The sequence below is a fragment of the Zeugodacus cucurbitae genome, chromosome 4, assembly GCF_028554725.1.
Source record: "Zeugodacus cucurbitae isolate PBARC_wt_2022May chromosome 4, idZeuCucr1.2, whole genome shotgun sequence".
Classification (NCBI taxonomy): Eukaryota; Metazoa; Arthropoda; class Insecta; order Diptera; family Tephritidae; genus Zeugodacus; species Zeugodacus cucurbitae.
In genome coordinates this window covers 21,529,637-21,546,844 of record NC_071669.1, presented here as the reverse complement: position 1 = coordinate 21,546,844, position 17,208 = coordinate 21,529,637, and the positions used below count along the sequence as shown (strand labels likewise).

Sequence of the window (17,208 nt, the reverse complement as noted above, 5' to 3'; positions counted from 1 at the left end):
ATAGCTCGGTCGGCAATCCATCGACCCCGCCGCTTTGTGTTCTTTGATTCCACCATTCCTGTATGTAATGCACCTTATAACGAGTGTTCGTTATGCCATGAAAATACAACCAGACTTTAAATCGCTTTAAAGTGAAAACCTTTGCTTGAAAAATATTTAGTTCACATTCTCGGGATTAGCTTTTATAGTCGATAGATTCGTTTCCAGGAAACATTCTCTTGGGTACCGAAGGCAGATACGAAAGCAATCCCAGTTAACGAAATTTTGCCAAAGTCGTAATGAAATAATATTTTCTTCTTCTTCGAATGTGTCTTTCTTCACTATTTCGGATTTCAGGCACTTTGCATAGAGCTTTCGGAGTGTCAGATATCCAGATCAAATTTATGTTACGGTCAGTATCATTTGGTGGATTTTTGATGTTTTCGTTCAAAACAGCGTCTTTAGAGCGCCTACTCGCTTCCCAAAGCTCAGGCGACACTCATCAAGCCACTTTTAGGTACCAACCACATTTCCTTTATCTTCTTACTTGCTATGGTTTATTATTGATTTTTAGCTGCTATTTATACATATACAAAACACAAAATATAATAAATAAAATATTAATTTATTTATGGAGCACTGGTAAAGTGCGTCTGGTTCGCTGAAGTTTCCACATAAATTCACTTATTCTTTTGTTAATTAGTACTCGCCGTTCTGCTTGGCCCACGAAACTCACCAGCTGAGCCTTCATAAACCTTCGCCTGTTGCCTTACCACAAACGATAAGAGAGAATCCAAAGCTGTATTTGTTACCTCCTCACGTTGTTCACGACCGTTTACGCATTGTCACCATTCATTTGGCATATTGTTTGATATCTTAACAGCGGATTTTCACTGATTTAAGCATTTATACGAAGGCAGAGGCAATTTAAAATTTTCCATTTCCCACTGAATATTCTTCGCTGTATTTATCGGCGGTTATTATTGTCACTGATTCTCTTTACTGTTGTAAATGATATGTAAATATTATATATCGGAGAAGTAAAATGTAAGACCTTGAACTGTTATATTGTGTTTTCAAGATATGTAAGTATGTATGTAATTCACATAGGCACCGCTTACGCGATGATAGCCGAATCAATAAGAGCGCGTCATTCGTCTCTTTTTCTCCAGGTCGCTCTCCACCTGATCTTTCCAACGTAGTGTAGGTCTTCCTCTTCCTCTGCTTCCACCCGAGGTACTGCATCGAGCACTTTCAAAGCAGGAGGGCTTGCGTTCTTTCGGACAACATACCTAGCCAGAGTAGACGCTGTCTTTTTATTCGCTGAACTATATGTCGTCGAATAAGTTATACAGCCTATAGTCCACCGTCTTCGGTATTCGCCGTTACCAATGTGAAAAGAACCATTAATCATCCGCAAATCCTTCCTCTCATAAACTCCTAGTGCCGTTGCATCGGACGGGAATAATGGTCTTCCGACCATATTCCGTAAAGAAGCTGATGTCCTTACCTTATCAGCTATTCGCCGCCGTATTTGAATAGCTCGGCCGACAATCCATCGGCCCCCGCCGCCTTGTTGTTCAAGCGGGTAATTGCTATTCGAATTTCTTCAAGGGGCAATGGAACATCTGCTCGATCGTCGTTGATTGGGGAATCGGGTTCGCCATCTTCTGGTGTTGTACTTTCACTGCCATTCAGCAGGCTGGAAAAGTGTGCTCCGGTCTTGAAATCTTCAGTTAGTCGCCGGATCTTTTCGTAGAATTTTCGAGCATTACTCCTGTCGGCCAGCTTGTCAAGCTCTACATACCCACGCATTTCGGCCTCTTTCTTTTTTTGTCTACCAATGCGTCTCGCTTCCCTCTTCAGCTCTCGGTATCTATCCCATCCCTCACTTGTTGCGGTCGATCGCAATATTGCGAGGTAGGCAGTCTGTTTTCTCTCCACTCCGAAACGGCACTCCTCATCATACCAGCTGTTTTTTTGACATTTCCGAAAGCCAATAATTTCGGTTGCAGCTGTACGTAAGGAGCTTGTTATGCCGTCCCACAGTTCCCTTATACCGAGATGTTGATGAGTGCTCTCAGAGTGCTGGAGTGCAAGTCGAGTAGAAAATAGTTTCGGTTGCAGCTGTACGTAAGGAGCTTGATATGCCGTCCCACAGTTCCCTTATACCGAGATGTTGATGAGTGCTCTCAGAGAGCTGGAGTGCAAGTCGAGTAGAAAATCGTTCGGCTGTCGGTTGTGCCAAGTAGCTTGATGTACCACAGACTACCATATTTCGGGCCCCAGCGAAGTCGATCAGCCTCAGGCCCTTTGGCGATGTTTCGTCATGGAGGCTTTTCCGACTGTTGTGCCAAAGACACCTTCTTTACCTATCCTAGCGTTAAAATGGCCAAGCACGATTTTGACATCGTGGCGGGGGCAGCAATCATAGGTGCGCTAAAGGCGCTCTTTCAATGAGCTATATGGTCACATCGTCCTTCTCTTCCGTCGGGGCGTGAGCGCAAATAAGCGATATGTTGAAGAACCACGCTTTGATGCGGATTGTGGCCAGACGTTCATCCACAAATCCAATACCAAATTTGCGCTCCTTTATATGGGCGCTGTAGTAGATGTCACAAGGAGCCACCTTCTTCCGTCCCCGTCCCGTCCATCGCATTTCTTGGATGACGGTGATGTCAGCCTTTACTCTTACGAGGACATCAATCTGCTGGGCAGATGCACCTTCCCAATTAAGGGTCCGTTCCTTTACACTGGGCCACATGCAAAAGACTCGTTCCTGGCCACTCCCAAGTGAAAGACAGTCAGAAACTTTCCTTCCATCCTCCAGGATTTAGGATGACTATCACACGGTAATTGGCGCATATTGTGTCTTCCTTTTTGTGGATTGTGCTATTCGAATTTCTTCATGGTCGGGCAGTGGCACATCTGTTCCATCGTCATCGATTGGAGATTTGGGTTCGCCATCTCCTGGTGTTACACTTTCACTGCCATTTAGCAGGTTGCAGAAGTGTTCCATCCATAAACACAGTATGCTCTGGACAACAGTGACCACAAAACTTATTGGTTACTACATGAGAATGCAATAACGCAAAGATGACTATAAATCCTACCCCTAGACTGAGATTTTAACCGTTCCCAGGACAGTCGTGACGACATAATCAGAATCAAACTATTTTTTTATTGGATTGATGACTTTTAACTTAAAAATAGTGTTTTTATCTTTGCTAAGGTTTTTATCTTTACAGTTTAAGGTTTATGACTTCGCTCAGCTTCGTCAATATTCAAAGACAGCACGAACTAAAATACATCAATTGTAAAGGAATTAAGCCCACAAAACGGAATATGGAATAAAATCCAATATCAACGCATCAAATCACAATCGCCGTAACTCCATTACAAATACTATTAATCTAATATCTTTTTTAAATATCTGCTCGAAAGTTTAAATTTATTGTTTTAACTCAATCTCAATCGTACGAAAGACAGTTTCTAACTTTCCTAAATATTATATTAAAATATACCATTGCAATGCAACTCTGTTTCCACAGTTTCAGCAGTGTTGATATTTTGATTATTTTAAATGTCAATTTTTTTTTCAACTATTTATTTAACATAACATTAACAAGCTAATTTAGTTAAAGTGCTGATATTTCCAGAGAAAGTATTAAAAAAGATATATCTTTCACTATAATAAATACTTTAAATAAAAAAATACAGCTTCTTGTCATCATACCAACGCAAACAAATTTGTTAACTGTAAATATTTCAAAATAAAATGGAGCACTTGGACATCACGCTTCAATTAGGACAAATGCTATTGGTGCAAACAGCTAGTGAATTATTAACGGGCACATTGAAATATGTTGATCTCAATCGCAAGATTATCGAATTGGATAACCCTTATGACCAGCGCTCAAATTGTCAATATAACTCGCCACAAATTTTGGCGTTTCCTCAAATTCAGAAGTTGCAAATCATAAGAGACGATGAACCTTCGAGTAACTCAAATAGCTACAGTGATACGGGTACATCAGCTACATCATCGGGAAGTCACACAAGCTACGGTACCGCGCTGAAGTCGCCAACTTCATCTCCTGAAAATAAAGTATTATCCACAGAAGAAAGTGATGTTGCGCTCAGTACAACTGAATTAGAGTTGATACATGAGCAGCTAAATACGGTGATATGCATTACACAGACGGATCAAAAGTATCACAAAGCGCTTGTAGACATTCGTGTGCAACCAGTTGTTGCGCTTGTAATGGAGCCGGTAGATTATGGACGCGCACAACGTACATCAGTGATGGTTATAGCGACATTTCAAACTGTCTACATATTCGACATTATTGCTTTAGGCAGCATATTTCGTGAAATGAAACAGCTACTGGAGGCTGAGCGACCACGCAAAGTGGTACACTATAGTCATAAATTAGTTGATCACCTAATGAATCGACATGGCGTGAAGTTAGGTGGTATATTCGATACGTTTGTAGCCGTATCTCTCGTAAGAGGAATCAAAGAACCAATGACTTTAATAGAAGCTGTGGAAAATACATTGAATATAACACGTCTTTTCTTTAACCCCGAGACGGAAGACAACGTAATATTAAATTTGTATTGAACATTTAATTTAAATAATAAACATATTTAACTTTATTTGTTTAGTTACACAATAACCCTTATAAACGACCGCTGTCCTTAGTAGCGCGTCAAGTGCTGGCAAAGAAAGCAGTATTGCAATTAAAGCTACACGAACATCTACTCCACAAGCACATGCTGAAGAACTTCTACAATCAATGTGATATATTTTCGCATACATTTTGTGAAAGTGAAGATGCCACTATGCCCATGGAAATGCAACGTAAGAGTCGTGCTGGATTTCAGCATATAAAACGTAGTACAAAAGACTTTGAATTCAAATTCAGTGAATTAATGAAATAAGTGCGAAAAGATTATACTGTTATTCGCTATTTTGTGTATTCAGTGTATAAAGTGTAAATGTAAACTAAGTGGTGAAGCTCTCGGTTTATAATTAACTTTAACGTGAATTATTAAATTAAAATTGTGCATAATGTATGATATTTGGCTGTGGAAACAAGCTTTCAAGCGTTCACTTAAAAGTTAGTTGTATGTATTTGTTTAACAGCTAAAAAGATATATTAAAAGTGTTCATTAATTGTTGAAGAACTGAGAATAGATAAACAAATTACACAAATGAAATCACCATAATTAATAAAATAATCATTTATTATTTATCATTTATAAAATATCATTTACTGCCTAATTTCATATGAAGTAATATTTATTTTAATTTATAGATGAAGTACAAACTTTAACTATATAGCATGCGCGTTGTTTTTTTTTTTTTTGTTTTCTGTTTTTCTTAAATTTAAGTTCAAAAATTGTAAGTAGAATATAATTTAAAAAACTCTTTATGCTTTGGAATCAATTTTGATGCTTTAAAAAAATTTATGCAGCCTCTTTGTAAATTTCATGTGAACGACATTCCCAATGAAAAAACTCAAACATTTGTGTTTTTTTCACACGGGGGAAAATCTTACATCTTTACAAATTTACAAAAATGAATCTCCATTTATAGTTTCAAAACGAATCATCAAAAAATCAAAACAAAAATATGTGTGACAAAATGTCGGAATTCGAATATAAATTGTTTTACACACGAAATTCGTAATACGAATTTTCTTTCGTGTGGAAATAAAAATTCATGGGAATGCTTTTGTCACATGAAGTTTAAAATAAGGCTGATTGTTTACATAAATGAATTGCTTTTATTTATTATACTAATGGTTGTCTTTAAGCCAAACACTTATTTGATGTATTACTTATTTTAAAATAATATTTCTGAATGAATATTACTTTAATTCTCTTCCAGAGACCTATAAAAAGGGTTTGAAACCAATAAACTATGTAATCACTAAATTATTCCAACCCTAATTTTTAAATTTTTGTTTTCCAAATAAGCAACTGTGTTCACACAATGCCATACATAATCTGAATATGAATTATAAGGAGAATATATTTGTCTCGCTAATCAAATTGTCCTTTTGTATCATTATTTTCAATCGGAACAAATACAGTACAGATTTATCCATTCTTGGGTCTTCTTTTAAATCTTCATATGTGGTTTATAATGCACACTTTTAACACTAATTTCCCATTTTAAGGCTGATAATTTATTTGTTAAGCTTAACGAAGTTCCTGAAATCTATATATATAAAAATTAATGCCGATTTTCGTTGTAATTTTATAACTTAAGTACGGACTCACCTATGGCTTATGTGAAGTTTGCACAAAATCGGTCGAGGGGTTCTTTATTTATAATAAAATATTTTTTTGTTTGAATTAATGGATTTGATGTTAAATTAATTTTGTTTTTATTTCACTTTATACGTAGCACGTACTGGGCGTCTAGTATCGTATAAATTCATCTAATACCCTTCTCCTTATGGTCCGACCCTGTCAAAACAGCTCGATTCTTTTGCCTCCCGTTAGATGACCTCGTTGACAATTAATAAGCTCTGCCTCCAAGTAGGGTCCAGATAACCACAAGTAGTCCAGATAACCAATGAACTACTACTAAAAATAAAATATAAGTGCAAGCGTCATAAATATGAGTTATTTCGCAATTCAAGCGGTTAACATTTATTTGGGAGCTCTGATACAATATCGTCTTATTTAGATACTCTCTTCGTAAATAAGCTTTCGAAGAGTTTAAAAAAGTAGACTTCCTATTCTTGTGACTTAGGATTTCCTGTCGTATCTTACACTTCCCTTTTCAACTAATTAATCAACATGTGACAAATTCATATTAACCTTTTCCCGAACTCTGGATTGTCTTAAAGCAACAAATTTCAGAAATAACTAACAACTAGCTACATCTCATGCATCCTTGAACTCCTTAATTTCTAACATAATAAAATCTACTCAACTTGTTAAGTAAATAAGTTTAGTTACCTAAAAAGTACAAATGAGATTTTAACTTTAAGTATAAATTTGTTTATAAACAATTATTAATGTAACTGAATTGTATTTGAAGATTTGAATTTTTTTTTTTAAGTTTATTTTTTATATTTAGGCTGCTCACAAGTTGTTGTAAAGTTATAAGTCATAAATGAAAATGTTAAAAAAATACGATGGTTCTGAACAACTTGTTATGATTCTGTTGTGATAAATCGGGCAAAAGCCGATTGACTAAAAAACAAAAATTTTCAATATTCCACGAACAGAACACATAACGCACTGAGTCGTAATTGTGTAAATTTATTTTGTAAGCAATCCAACAACAATTGAACCACTGTAAAATTTCAAAACATTATGATTTTACGACACTTTATGACAACTTGTAAGTACTCCAATTTCTGGAAGAAAAAAAATTTGAGTTGAAGTCTTTATATAAATTTACTAATGGAAATTATTAATTTTTTATAAAAAAACATGTTTGAATTGAATAAACTTTTTAACGAAATTGCAAATCAATAATTTATCTTTTGGGTCTTTGTGTCGGGGGATATAACAAGTATTTCAATTAAACTCCTTTCCTCAATGCTGGGTTTTGGTAAGTCAGGTTTCATTTTCAATCTCACTTCAATGAAACTGGCCCTTCTCTTAATGCCGTTAAAATGCGTTATAATCCAAAAGGTTTGTTTTTTGTAACAGCATGAATCAATCCCTAGCAATTTAACGTTGACCGGATACAAATTAATCCGGATATGCGTGTCTTTATACACACTTATATAAGTACCGGAACCCATAAAAAATATCCAACATTTTACTATAAGTATATCCAACTTAAAGAAGCGAGAACTGTGATATCAAACTATCCAAAGGAGTAATTTATCAGTTCAACATAATTATTGCATGATTGAATCACGAAGATAGATAAAACCTATCATTCACTTAAAAATTATTCTACTCACACATCTATTAAAAACAGCTTTAAACGCGTAAATTAATAGTTATTGTTTCACTTTTTTTATAATTGCAGCAAATAAATAAAACAAACTAGTGCTAAATTTTAAAAGATGTCAGATATACGTATATCGTATATAAAACGGCATACTGTGAGTACTTTATTTGTGACATGGTATGCAACCCTGTGCCAATTTTCGGTAATTATTTTTATGCAATCTTTCTCTTGATAGATTTTCGTATTTGTTTACCTTTATCGGCGCAAATATTTTGTTGAAGGTGATCGAATTTAGTACACAACTCAGTTTGTTTAAACATATTATATTTTTTTAAAGCTTAAAGTGTCAAGGATATGAGTGGACTACTTGGCATTGCAGAAATTTTCGATTCCATCGATAATGTTTATTTACTGAGCACTGTCACAATGCTAGCTGCTGTTGTGCTAGCATTTTACTTTTCCAATTTGGTCAAGGATATTGGGGTGATTATAATTAGTATAACAACATTAAAAATTAACTAATCAAATGAAATAGTTATATGGTACACGCGCGGATCGTGAAGTGGAGGAGCAACCTAACACCAACCTGACAGCTGAAGGCGATTTATATGATTGCAGTGACGAGGAAGAAGTCGACACGGATAACCCGTTAGGTGATGGCCTAGTGGGTAAAATGAAGTCGGCGCGCCTCAAGGAGTTGGAAGCGCAATTGACGCACGATCAATTGGAGGAAGAACGCAAGTGAGTATTTTAAAAAGTAAATAATTATTAAATTATATTATTGATGTTAATGCAAATGTAATTTGTGTAGAATCGAACGAGAACAGCTAGCGGCGATTTTTGAACTATTAAAGAAGCAGGAAGTCGATTTAAATACGAAGGAAATCGATGAGCGTGAATTAGTTGCACAACTAAATCTGTATCGTTGAGGCAAAAAGAAAATCTTTACTGTCGCTTTGACAGCACCTTGTACCTACTGTCAAGTATGTGCAGCAATAAATAAATATAAGCACAGTGTCTAACTAGTCTAATGTTCGTTAAATAATGTAGTGTTTAGTATAATTGTTTAGTATTAGTAACTTTGAAATAAAAGAAAATATCATTTAAATACTCTATACATATTTATATTTTATTATTTTATTTTATTGCACGGCGGCATTTTAATAGAAAGTATGCATTAATAATTACAAGTTAAATAAGTAAGCTAAACATTTTACATTCAAACTTTCACCGCAACTGTTAAACTCTCATCCAACAGCAAACAACGTTTGCCCACATAATCTGTGTTCACCTCCCAAAACGATGCGGTATCATCAACAGCCGCAGCATCATCTTCATCATCCACCCAACGCTGCTCATCGGCGAACACGGCAAACGGTTGCGCCTCAGTGTCGTTCAACGCGAACTCGGCAATGCTGCGCACCTGTTGTGGCTTCGCTATAATATCAACAAAAGCGTGTTGTGTGGCTTGCGCGCCCAGACATGTGGAACTTTCATAAAGATTGCGCAATTGTATGAAGTGTTGACCGGCAACTAAGCGTTGCGTCTCGTCTTGGCCAATCAGTTTGACTTGTGCGGCCCAATTCAATATAACGGTAGTGTGTGCATCTTTATTCACAATAGCGCTGTTGAACTCATCTGTATTGATGTTGGTGTTGAAGAATAAAGTCTCGTGTTTTGCCAAAAAGCCGTACATTTCATGTACGGAAGGAATGTGTGTATGTGCTTTATCAGCATTTATAGCGGGTATAACGTTAACAAATGAGACGCGTTCGTAAAGCAACTTGGCGGGTGGTGAAGTGAATTTATTTTTGTTGCGTTCAAGGCGCGATTGGAAATTCATTGACTTGCCCATTGGTAGATAGCGCGCTGAAAGAAAAAAACAATAATGAAAATGAAAAATAAAATAATAATAAGTGAATTGGGTTCAGTGCTTGTCGAAAGTCTGTCGTATTCGAAGTCCGGTCGGTATAGTTCTGTATGTCGTAGACGTATTTCAGGAAATTACTCTTGATGGCTATGTTTGATTTCTACGAAAGCATCCCAACATAAACTGTTTGGAGAGCATTTCGTTAGGCTTCTTCACAGGTAGCATACAAGCCTCATTGAGTAGGTGCTCGACCGGAGACATGAAGGGGCAACCTGTCGCTGGTCGGAAAGCGGTACTTTGACAAGTCTGAAGCTTAACCAACTGCGTTCTACGGCCGATAGCCTGGTAAGCTGGCGACTTGATGATTTTTTTGCGGCTCTGTAACTTGGTAACTCCGCCTTGGTAACTATCGCCGTCGCATGTAAAGTGAAAGAATACAGGCTACCCAGTGTAAATATTGGGGTTATTGACAGTCGGAATTTTAATTCCATCGACAGACATGTTCAGGTTTAGACTGTACTCTTTCATCTAGTTGGTGAATAAGGTCGCTGTGGATTCTGTTGGGGAGAGTGTTAGAATCCAAGCAGTTAATATGCGAAAAAGGTTGAGTAGGTAGCCGTTCACTTTCGGACACATGTCACCGATTTCATTGCCCGAGGTCATTATCGTACAATCATCGGCGTAAGTGGTGACTAAGACTCCCTCTGGTTGAGCGAGTTTCGAAATATAGTCGACCTTCGTGGACTTTCTTCCCGTAAATGTCGTACTTGGAGATAAAACACAGCTCAATTGTTCATTTAATGCATAATAGTCAACCAACGCAACTTACCACCATCGCTGCCAGTAGTTATACCCATTTGGTTGGTAACTGTAATAAAGAGGATTTAGTATATAAGTACGCTCAAAACAACTGTAAACTGTGCAACTTACTGTATAACTTATTCCTGTTCATATTATGATCCGCGCTATAGACGCCAATAGAGTTGATATACATATCACTTGCAACGAAATTTTTCGAGCTACTCTCATTCTTCACCGCTACATCGAGACCCAGCTCGCCCGACAGCGTATTGCTAATCACACACGTAATTGCAGCATAAAGACAGTCATGCACTTTAAATTGCCAATTGTGGCGCACCAGCCGATATTTGATGGACGCGCTAGTGCCATCAGGCAAGCTATAAAAGAACAGTAGACGCAATGTGAAATCGCCTTGCTGGTAGGGCGCTTGTATATACATTGGCACAGTTGTGCACTCTTGCGGTTTCAAACTAACGGAATTTTCATTTTTCAGCAAGCGAAATACACGTTGGCGACGCAACTCACGATCTTTCGATAACTTCTCATTGACGAGATCTTTAACCGCTGTAAGACAAGATATTCTCAATTAAATTTGAAGATACAACAAAAATAAAGCTTTGAGACCTTACATTTCAATATAGATAACGGCACTTCCGTATCCGCATCTGTTAAAGTCAGCCAGCGCGGTTGATCGCAACAAAGAAAAACATCTTCGATCGGCACAATGCCGGAATTACGCAAGCTAACCGTTACAGGCAGTATCTCACCGGCTACTAAGTTTGTTGGCAGCGGCGTGAAGCTAACCGACATGGCAGGCACTGCCGGCGTCACTTTAATGCTCAATTTATTATCCATTAACATTTGCGTGGTTTGTTTGCCTTTCACCTTGACCTGTGGTGATTCGAATTTCAGCATGCCTTGCAAGCAGGCAGTGGGCTCCGCCGTGAGCACCACCTCGCCCACCACGCCTGTTATATGTAAGAGTCCAGTTAATTTCGGTGTAATCTTAAAATAAATCGTATGTTCGCAACGCTCATCCAACACGACGGAGGGCACACAATTGGTTTTGATTGCGGCGCTAACGGCGGCTTTGCCTGTGGTAAAAGAAACTACCGTTATTAAAATAATTACATATATATTTAACTGCTTAATTACTCGAACTCTCTTCATTGTTGGTGTAGAGCGTTTCATTCGAAAGCATTTCGCCATTGTCTAGCTGCAGCTGCCACAGCAAATCAATGCCATTCAAGGTTATGCTGCATTTGACAGTGTTAAATACCGTTACGGCTAACTCAATCGGTTCTGGAATATAAAAATATTTATATTTAATCAAATTAAATTGAGGTTATCTCCAAATTTCTCACCGCCTTGCACTGCTAGCGGATTATCTATAGCTGGACACTCTTTGGAGTAGAGAAATCGTGTTGGCTTGAATATCAAAGCTTTCTTGGGATCCGCTGTAGCCACAAGCATCTCTTCCATTTTATGCCAAATTGATTCATCCACGAAATTCGACTACAATATATGAATAAAAAAGAAATTTAAAATAAAATATTCAAATTCTGTATTTGCTGAACAAACCTTAATGTCAATACCGCTGGCTGCTACATGTTGTCCACTGACCATAGTACAGGGTGTGGCAAGTAATACACGCACAGAGTTTTGCGCCACCTGTGGCAACGCTAGCGCCAGCAGACCTAATTCGGAATTCCGTTTAATCAGTTCCTAAAAAAATATGATTTCAATAAAATAATTGTGAAATAAATAATTTTTGATTAAAAATAGTAACAAATTTTGGGAAAAACTCTTCACCCACCGTGTGCATTTGTATGTATTCCTTGAGGAAAATAATTTGCTGTTGCGCACTCTGCTGACTCGCCGGATGCAGCAAATGCGAGTACGAGCTGCTCGCCTCTTCAAGTCGCTTCAACGCACAAGCCTGCTTCGCCATTGTATACTGTATATGATCTTCAGCCAAACTCCAGCCACGACTCTCGAACACCTGATAAGCCTGCTGGTAGCAACGATGAGCATGCTTCCGTTGACCAGCGCGTGAATAACGATTGCCCGAAAGCACAATGTTGAACGCATACTTGCGGTACATGGAGGGATTCGACGCTAAGTAACAATATGAGGCTTGCTCCAAAAGCAAAGCCGAGCGCAAATCGGCATCTTCACTGGTCATGCGTATCAGCTGATTGGCCGCCTCACCGTACATGCGTGATGTGCGCAGACATTCCATGCTCAGGAGAGTGGCGCGCGTGGCAAATTGTTGCAATCTGTTGTGTGAAAATATTATATAATATTTGTATAAAGAAAATGTACTGCGTTTACTTGCAAACGTTTAGATAGGTCTTAATGGCTTCCTCCATGTAATCAAAGGTCTTGCGATACGCTGTGCCCAGCATAAACGCCGAAACGGCAGCCATTTCAAGCGCGCCAGCATAATACTGCCAAGCGGAATCGGCGTCAAAATCACGTTTAGCTTGGTGGTAGGCCTACAAAGTGAAAGTGAAAGGATATATAATATAAAAAATACAAAAAAAAAAAATAAAAATAAAAAAATATTAAAAAAATAAAATAAAAATATTTAAAAAATAAAAAAAAAATATTAAAAAATATTAAAAAAAATAGAAAAGAAAATAAAAAAAAAATACCAAAAAAATTATTAAAAAATCCAAAAAACATATTAGATCCAAAAAATATTGTAAGTACTCACTTGAAAAGCTAGGTTATAATGCCCAAACATGAAGTAGAGATCACCAAGTTTACGTGTTTGCAATTCCGACGATTCGTGTGTATAACTGTGCAAAGATAAAAAAATAAGTCAATAAAAAATAAAATACATATTCTGCATAACGGTTAATACGCACATAACAGCATTTTGATTAGTCGCATTCGTAGCTGGTTTGCTGCTGAATAAGCGTTTAGTAGCGCTTAATAATGATTTGCTAACACCTTTTTTGTTTGTAATCTAAAAAATAACGGTAAAAAACTAAATAATAACTACACAAATACTAAAAATTTCTACACAACATTACCGCTTCGGCGAGCACAGCAACCATCTGCTCAGCGTACGGTATTAACGCGCGCACCGTATAATCCTGCACGAAATGACGTAAATTCTCAACATCCATAGCGTTCAAACAGCCACCATGCCCTGTAGCATCGCCGTCTGTTTCAGTTGCCCATACATTAGCGTTTATATTTTGCGATGCGATACTCTCGCTACTGACGGAAAACTTCGAACTCTGTAGGGAAATAGAAATATAGAAAAAAACATAAAAAAATTTAAAAACTCACAATAGCTTCCGTAGCATTTTCTTGCACCGGACTCAACGGATGTAAAATGGATATATCGCTGCTGCTGTCAGTGGTCGTCATGGCATCGCTGAGCATTTGAATGTTTGGCATTGAGATCATGGACATAGCATCTTGTGGTGTTTTAGGCCCGCTTATTTGATCCACTTGCAGTTCCTGAAAGTATTTAGAAGTTAAATTAGGTTAAAATAATTCTGAGTTAATTATTGTATCAACATTTACATTTCTGGGCTGTCGTTTTATATAATTTGCCCAATAGTCAGGCACTTCGCCAGCTACGGTGGCATCTAAGGAGTTAATCTGCACTAAGAAACACTTATTATCACCGAAAGTGGACTTTAGTAGCTCGTAACCTTGTTGTGCTCTGTAAATCAATAAAAAAAAAGTTTTAAAAATATTCCAATTAATATAAAATATATTTGACTCACTTAGATATATCGCCTTGTGAACCCTCATGCAGCACTACATAACTGTTAAGCACGTTAGTGGGATTGAACCATTTCGGCAACTTTTGTGGCGTCACACTTTGCATTTGTTGCACACGTTGTGTAAGCTTTTGTGCGCTCTCCACAATGTTCGGATCACTACTGCTTAATACGATGAGACAAGTAAGAAAATGACGCGTGAACTCATGATCAGCGGGAAATTGCACAGTTAAGAAGGTTTCACGCCATTGCTCGAACCATGGCTCTGCAGTTGGTAGCTTTAATTTCAGCTCGCCTAAATATATGTATATGTATAAATAGATGCAACTTTTTAATAACATGCATTTACCTATTGTCACAGATTTCGTTTCGTCATTATGCGCATTGGTTACCGCCTCATTGAGCATTTTACGCGCCAGCACTGTCTGCGGTGGACGCCAATCAACATCGCAAAAATTCAAACGTAGGCCTTTAATGGAAACACTTGTATCGGACACGTCACGAAACTGGGCTGTAAATGATAAACATAAATAAATATAGCATACTTTTGTTAATTTAAAGTCTGTATTTTACCATCGTTTAACAATTTAGAAAATGGTTGCAACATTTCCACGAAGGACAAATTGTTGCGTGCACAAACTTCGTTGGCCAGTGGACTGCAAATCACACCCACTAGTGGCGAGAACATATTCTGTATAATCTCTCGGGCATTATACTTGTGCCCTGTTAAGTGGATCATTGTAACGTTCCAAGTAACTAACGTTAGTTTTTAATGTATATTTTTTCGATTATCTTAAATTTTCACGGCAATTAACAAAACACTTTTTTTAACGAATACAATTGACAATTGATCAGCTGGTTTTAGCAATAGCAGAGTGAGAAAAATATTTCAAGTTTTCGAGCTGCAGGGTGTCCCATATAAAATGGTATAGTACTTATTTAACATTAACGCAACTGATTGCGTTAAGAACACGTTACCTTATTTAATTAACATGTGTGGGTTAATTATCCGTTTTAATAACTTTTATTATCAACATACGTCTGTTTTACGAAAGTTACGTTACACTCATAATATATAGTGTTTTAACTGAAGAAAGATCTCCAATTATATGATACTCTAAAACTAGGTATCAGGTATCCATTTACACGAGATAAAGATTATTTTAGTAACAGTTTTATTCTCATAGAATTAAAAAAATTTTTTGCTTTCTTAATTTTTTCTAGGTACAAACGTAAAGTTAACTAACAGCTGTTAAGAAAGTAAATTTTTTAAGAAAAACCAGAATGCTGGCAACAACTGAGATGCCAATACTTTCCACTGGAATTTGTTTGGCGGGAAAGTCATAGGCAATTGGAATTGTCATCGGTTATTGTGCTTGTTGAAAAATTTCGCCAGAGACAATTGCAAATTAAAGTCAAGAAAAAAAGCTAGAAAATAAAATCAAACATAAAAAATAACATTAAATCATATTTAAATAATAGACTATTACAAGTTACTATAAAGTAAGTGACATTTTAACGAATTGGTTGTCACTGCAACGACTGCAGCATCATGGCAAAAGTGCATATCACAAACGTGGTCGTTTTAGACAACCCAAGCAGCTTCTTCAATCCTTTTCAATTCGAGTTAACTTTCGAGTGTATTGAAGAGTTGAAAGAGGATTTGGAATGGAAAATGATTTATGTTGGCTCAGCCGAGTCGGAGGAGTATGATCAAGTGCTGGACACAATATATGTAGGCCCCGTGCCGGAAGGTCGTCACATATTTGTCTTTCAAGCAGATCCACCCGATGTGACGAAAATTCCAGAACAAGATGCTGTTGGCGTGACAATAGTACTGCTTACTTGCTCATATCGTGGACAGGAATTTGTACGTGTTGGTTATTTCATTAATAATGACTACGCTGATCCAGAAATGCGTGAAAATCCACCGCCAAAACCTTTGTTTGACAAACTCACGCGAAATATATTGGCTACAAAACCGCGCATTACCCGCTTCAAAATAAATTGGGATGACACACCATCGAATGGTTTGCTAAACGGCAATGGCCAATTACATGCGCATGGTATGGCAAATATGGATGAGGGCGCTTCAACTTCGGCAACAGCAGGCGTGTTGGGAGCTGGTTCAAATGGTAATGGTTTCAGTGGTGCAGCGTGCGACTCAATGGATACACCAGAAGCGGCATGCGATGATAATAGTCTGAATATGCCTATTGAAAATGGTGTTAATGCGCTCAATGAAAACTCAAATTCGCTTGCCATGGAGTGCTAGGATTTTTTGTAGTCAACCTATGCCAGCCAGCTATTTATCGCCCTCTGTATAAAAGTATTTTTGTACCTATCATCTAATTCCGTGCATTCTACAAGCAGAGCATATGTAACGGTCTAAAAATATCTCATTGTTCGTCTTTATTTCCGTTCTCTTCAGTTTATAAGTTATGTTTATCATTTCGTATTTTTTTTCTAATACTTTAATATTTTATTGAAGATGTTTAGTAAACAAATAAGCTACTTTAATGAAAATTATTTATAAATATAGAAAACCAATTATATATAAGAGTGTTTGTAATGATTTAATGATTGATAACCGTTAATATAATGGAATTATTATGTGCTAACGAAAAAATCGAATGTGCGTGTTTAAAAAGTGTTAACTTAGACGGTCTTCGGTTGTGGAGATATGTTGGTTTTTACGATAGTCAGTTGTACGTATTTAGAATGGGTTTGAAATTTGTAATGTGGAATGTTTTACCACTGCAAGAACAACAATATGCCGCATTTACAGGTTTTTGAGAATGATGCTGAAGTGACAGTTTAAACTGTTAGAAATCTGGATCTATTTTATAGTCTCGGTAATTGAGGGAATTGTATGAATCTGT

At 37.1% G+C, this 17,208-nt stretch overlaps 4 protein-coding genes across 6 annotated transcripts; 3 read left to right on the top strand and 1 right to left on the bottom strand.

Annotated features, from left to right (window-relative positions):
* Positions 1-2,593: 2,593 nt before the first annotated feature.
* On the top strand, positions 2,594-6,489 carry LOC105217458 (protein Exd1 homolog). 2 transcript variants are annotated; one of them, XM_054228767.1, is made up of 4 exons: positions 2,594-2,831; positions 3,228-4,582; positions 4,648-4,876; positions 5,876-6,489. In XM_054228767.1, the coding sequence occupies exons 2-4, from the start codon at positions 3,758-3,760 to the stop codon at positions 5,935-5,937; spliced, it is 1,116 nt and encodes a 371-aa protein (XP_054084742.1). In that variant the 5' UTR covers positions 2,594-2,831; positions 3,228-3,757; the 3' UTR covers positions 5,938-6,489. The 2 variants fall into 2 exon arrangements, with proteins under 2 accessions (XP_054084742.1, XP_011190774.1); XM_011192472.3 differs by having other exon boundaries at positions 2,595-4,582; positions 4,648-6,489.
* Positions 6,490-8,046: 1,557 nt separating this feature from the next.
* On the top strand, positions 8,047-9,026 carry LOC105217441 (matrix-remodeling-associated protein 7). 2 transcript variants are annotated; one of them, XM_054228768.1, is made up of 4 exons: positions 8,047-8,063; positions 8,145-8,392; positions 8,445-8,650; positions 8,721-9,026. In XM_054228768.1, the coding sequence occupies exons 2-4, from the start codon at positions 8,264-8,266 to the stop codon at positions 8,836-8,838; spliced, it is 453 nt and encodes a 150-aa protein (XP_054084743.1). In that variant the 5' UTR covers positions 8,047-8,063; positions 8,145-8,263; the 3' UTR covers positions 8,839-9,026. The 2 variants fall into 2 exon arrangements, with proteins under 2 accessions (XP_054084743.1, XP_028898436.1); XM_029042603.2 differs by lacking the exon at positions 8,047-8,063 and having other exon boundaries at positions 8,145-8,190; positions 8,247-8,392.
* On the bottom strand, positions 9,018-15,206 carry LOC105217433 (trafficking protein particle complex subunit 8). The gene is made up of 17 exons (XM_011192428.3): positions 14,900-15,206; positions 14,676-14,837; positions 14,330-14,621; positions 14,124-14,265; positions 13,884-14,057; positions 13,622-13,831; positions 13,454-13,554; positions 13,300-13,384; positions 12,915-13,078; positions 12,397-12,859; positions 12,162-12,305; positions 11,945-12,095; positions 11,736-11,882; positions 11,210-11,674; positions 10,710-11,144; positions 10,609-10,647; positions 9,018-9,778 (listed from the first exon to the last, which is right to left on the bottom strand). Exons 1-17 carry the CDS (start codon positions 15,063-15,065, stop codon positions 9,129-9,131), a joined length of 3,990 nt encoding a protein of 1,329 aa, XP_011190730.1. The 5' UTR covers positions 15,066-15,206; the 3' UTR covers positions 9,018-9,128.
* A 455-nt stretch (positions 15,207-15,661) lies between these two features.
* Positions 15,662-16,950, top strand: LOC105217425 (histone chaperone asf1). Its single transcript, XM_011192416.3, has one exon. It carries the CDS (start codon positions 15,879-15,881, stop codon positions 16,599-16,601), a length of 723 nt encoding a protein of 240 aa, XP_011190718.1. The 5' UTR covers positions 15,662-15,878; the 3' UTR covers positions 16,602-16,950.
* The last annotated feature ends 258 nt before the right edge of the window (positions 16,951-17,208 follow it).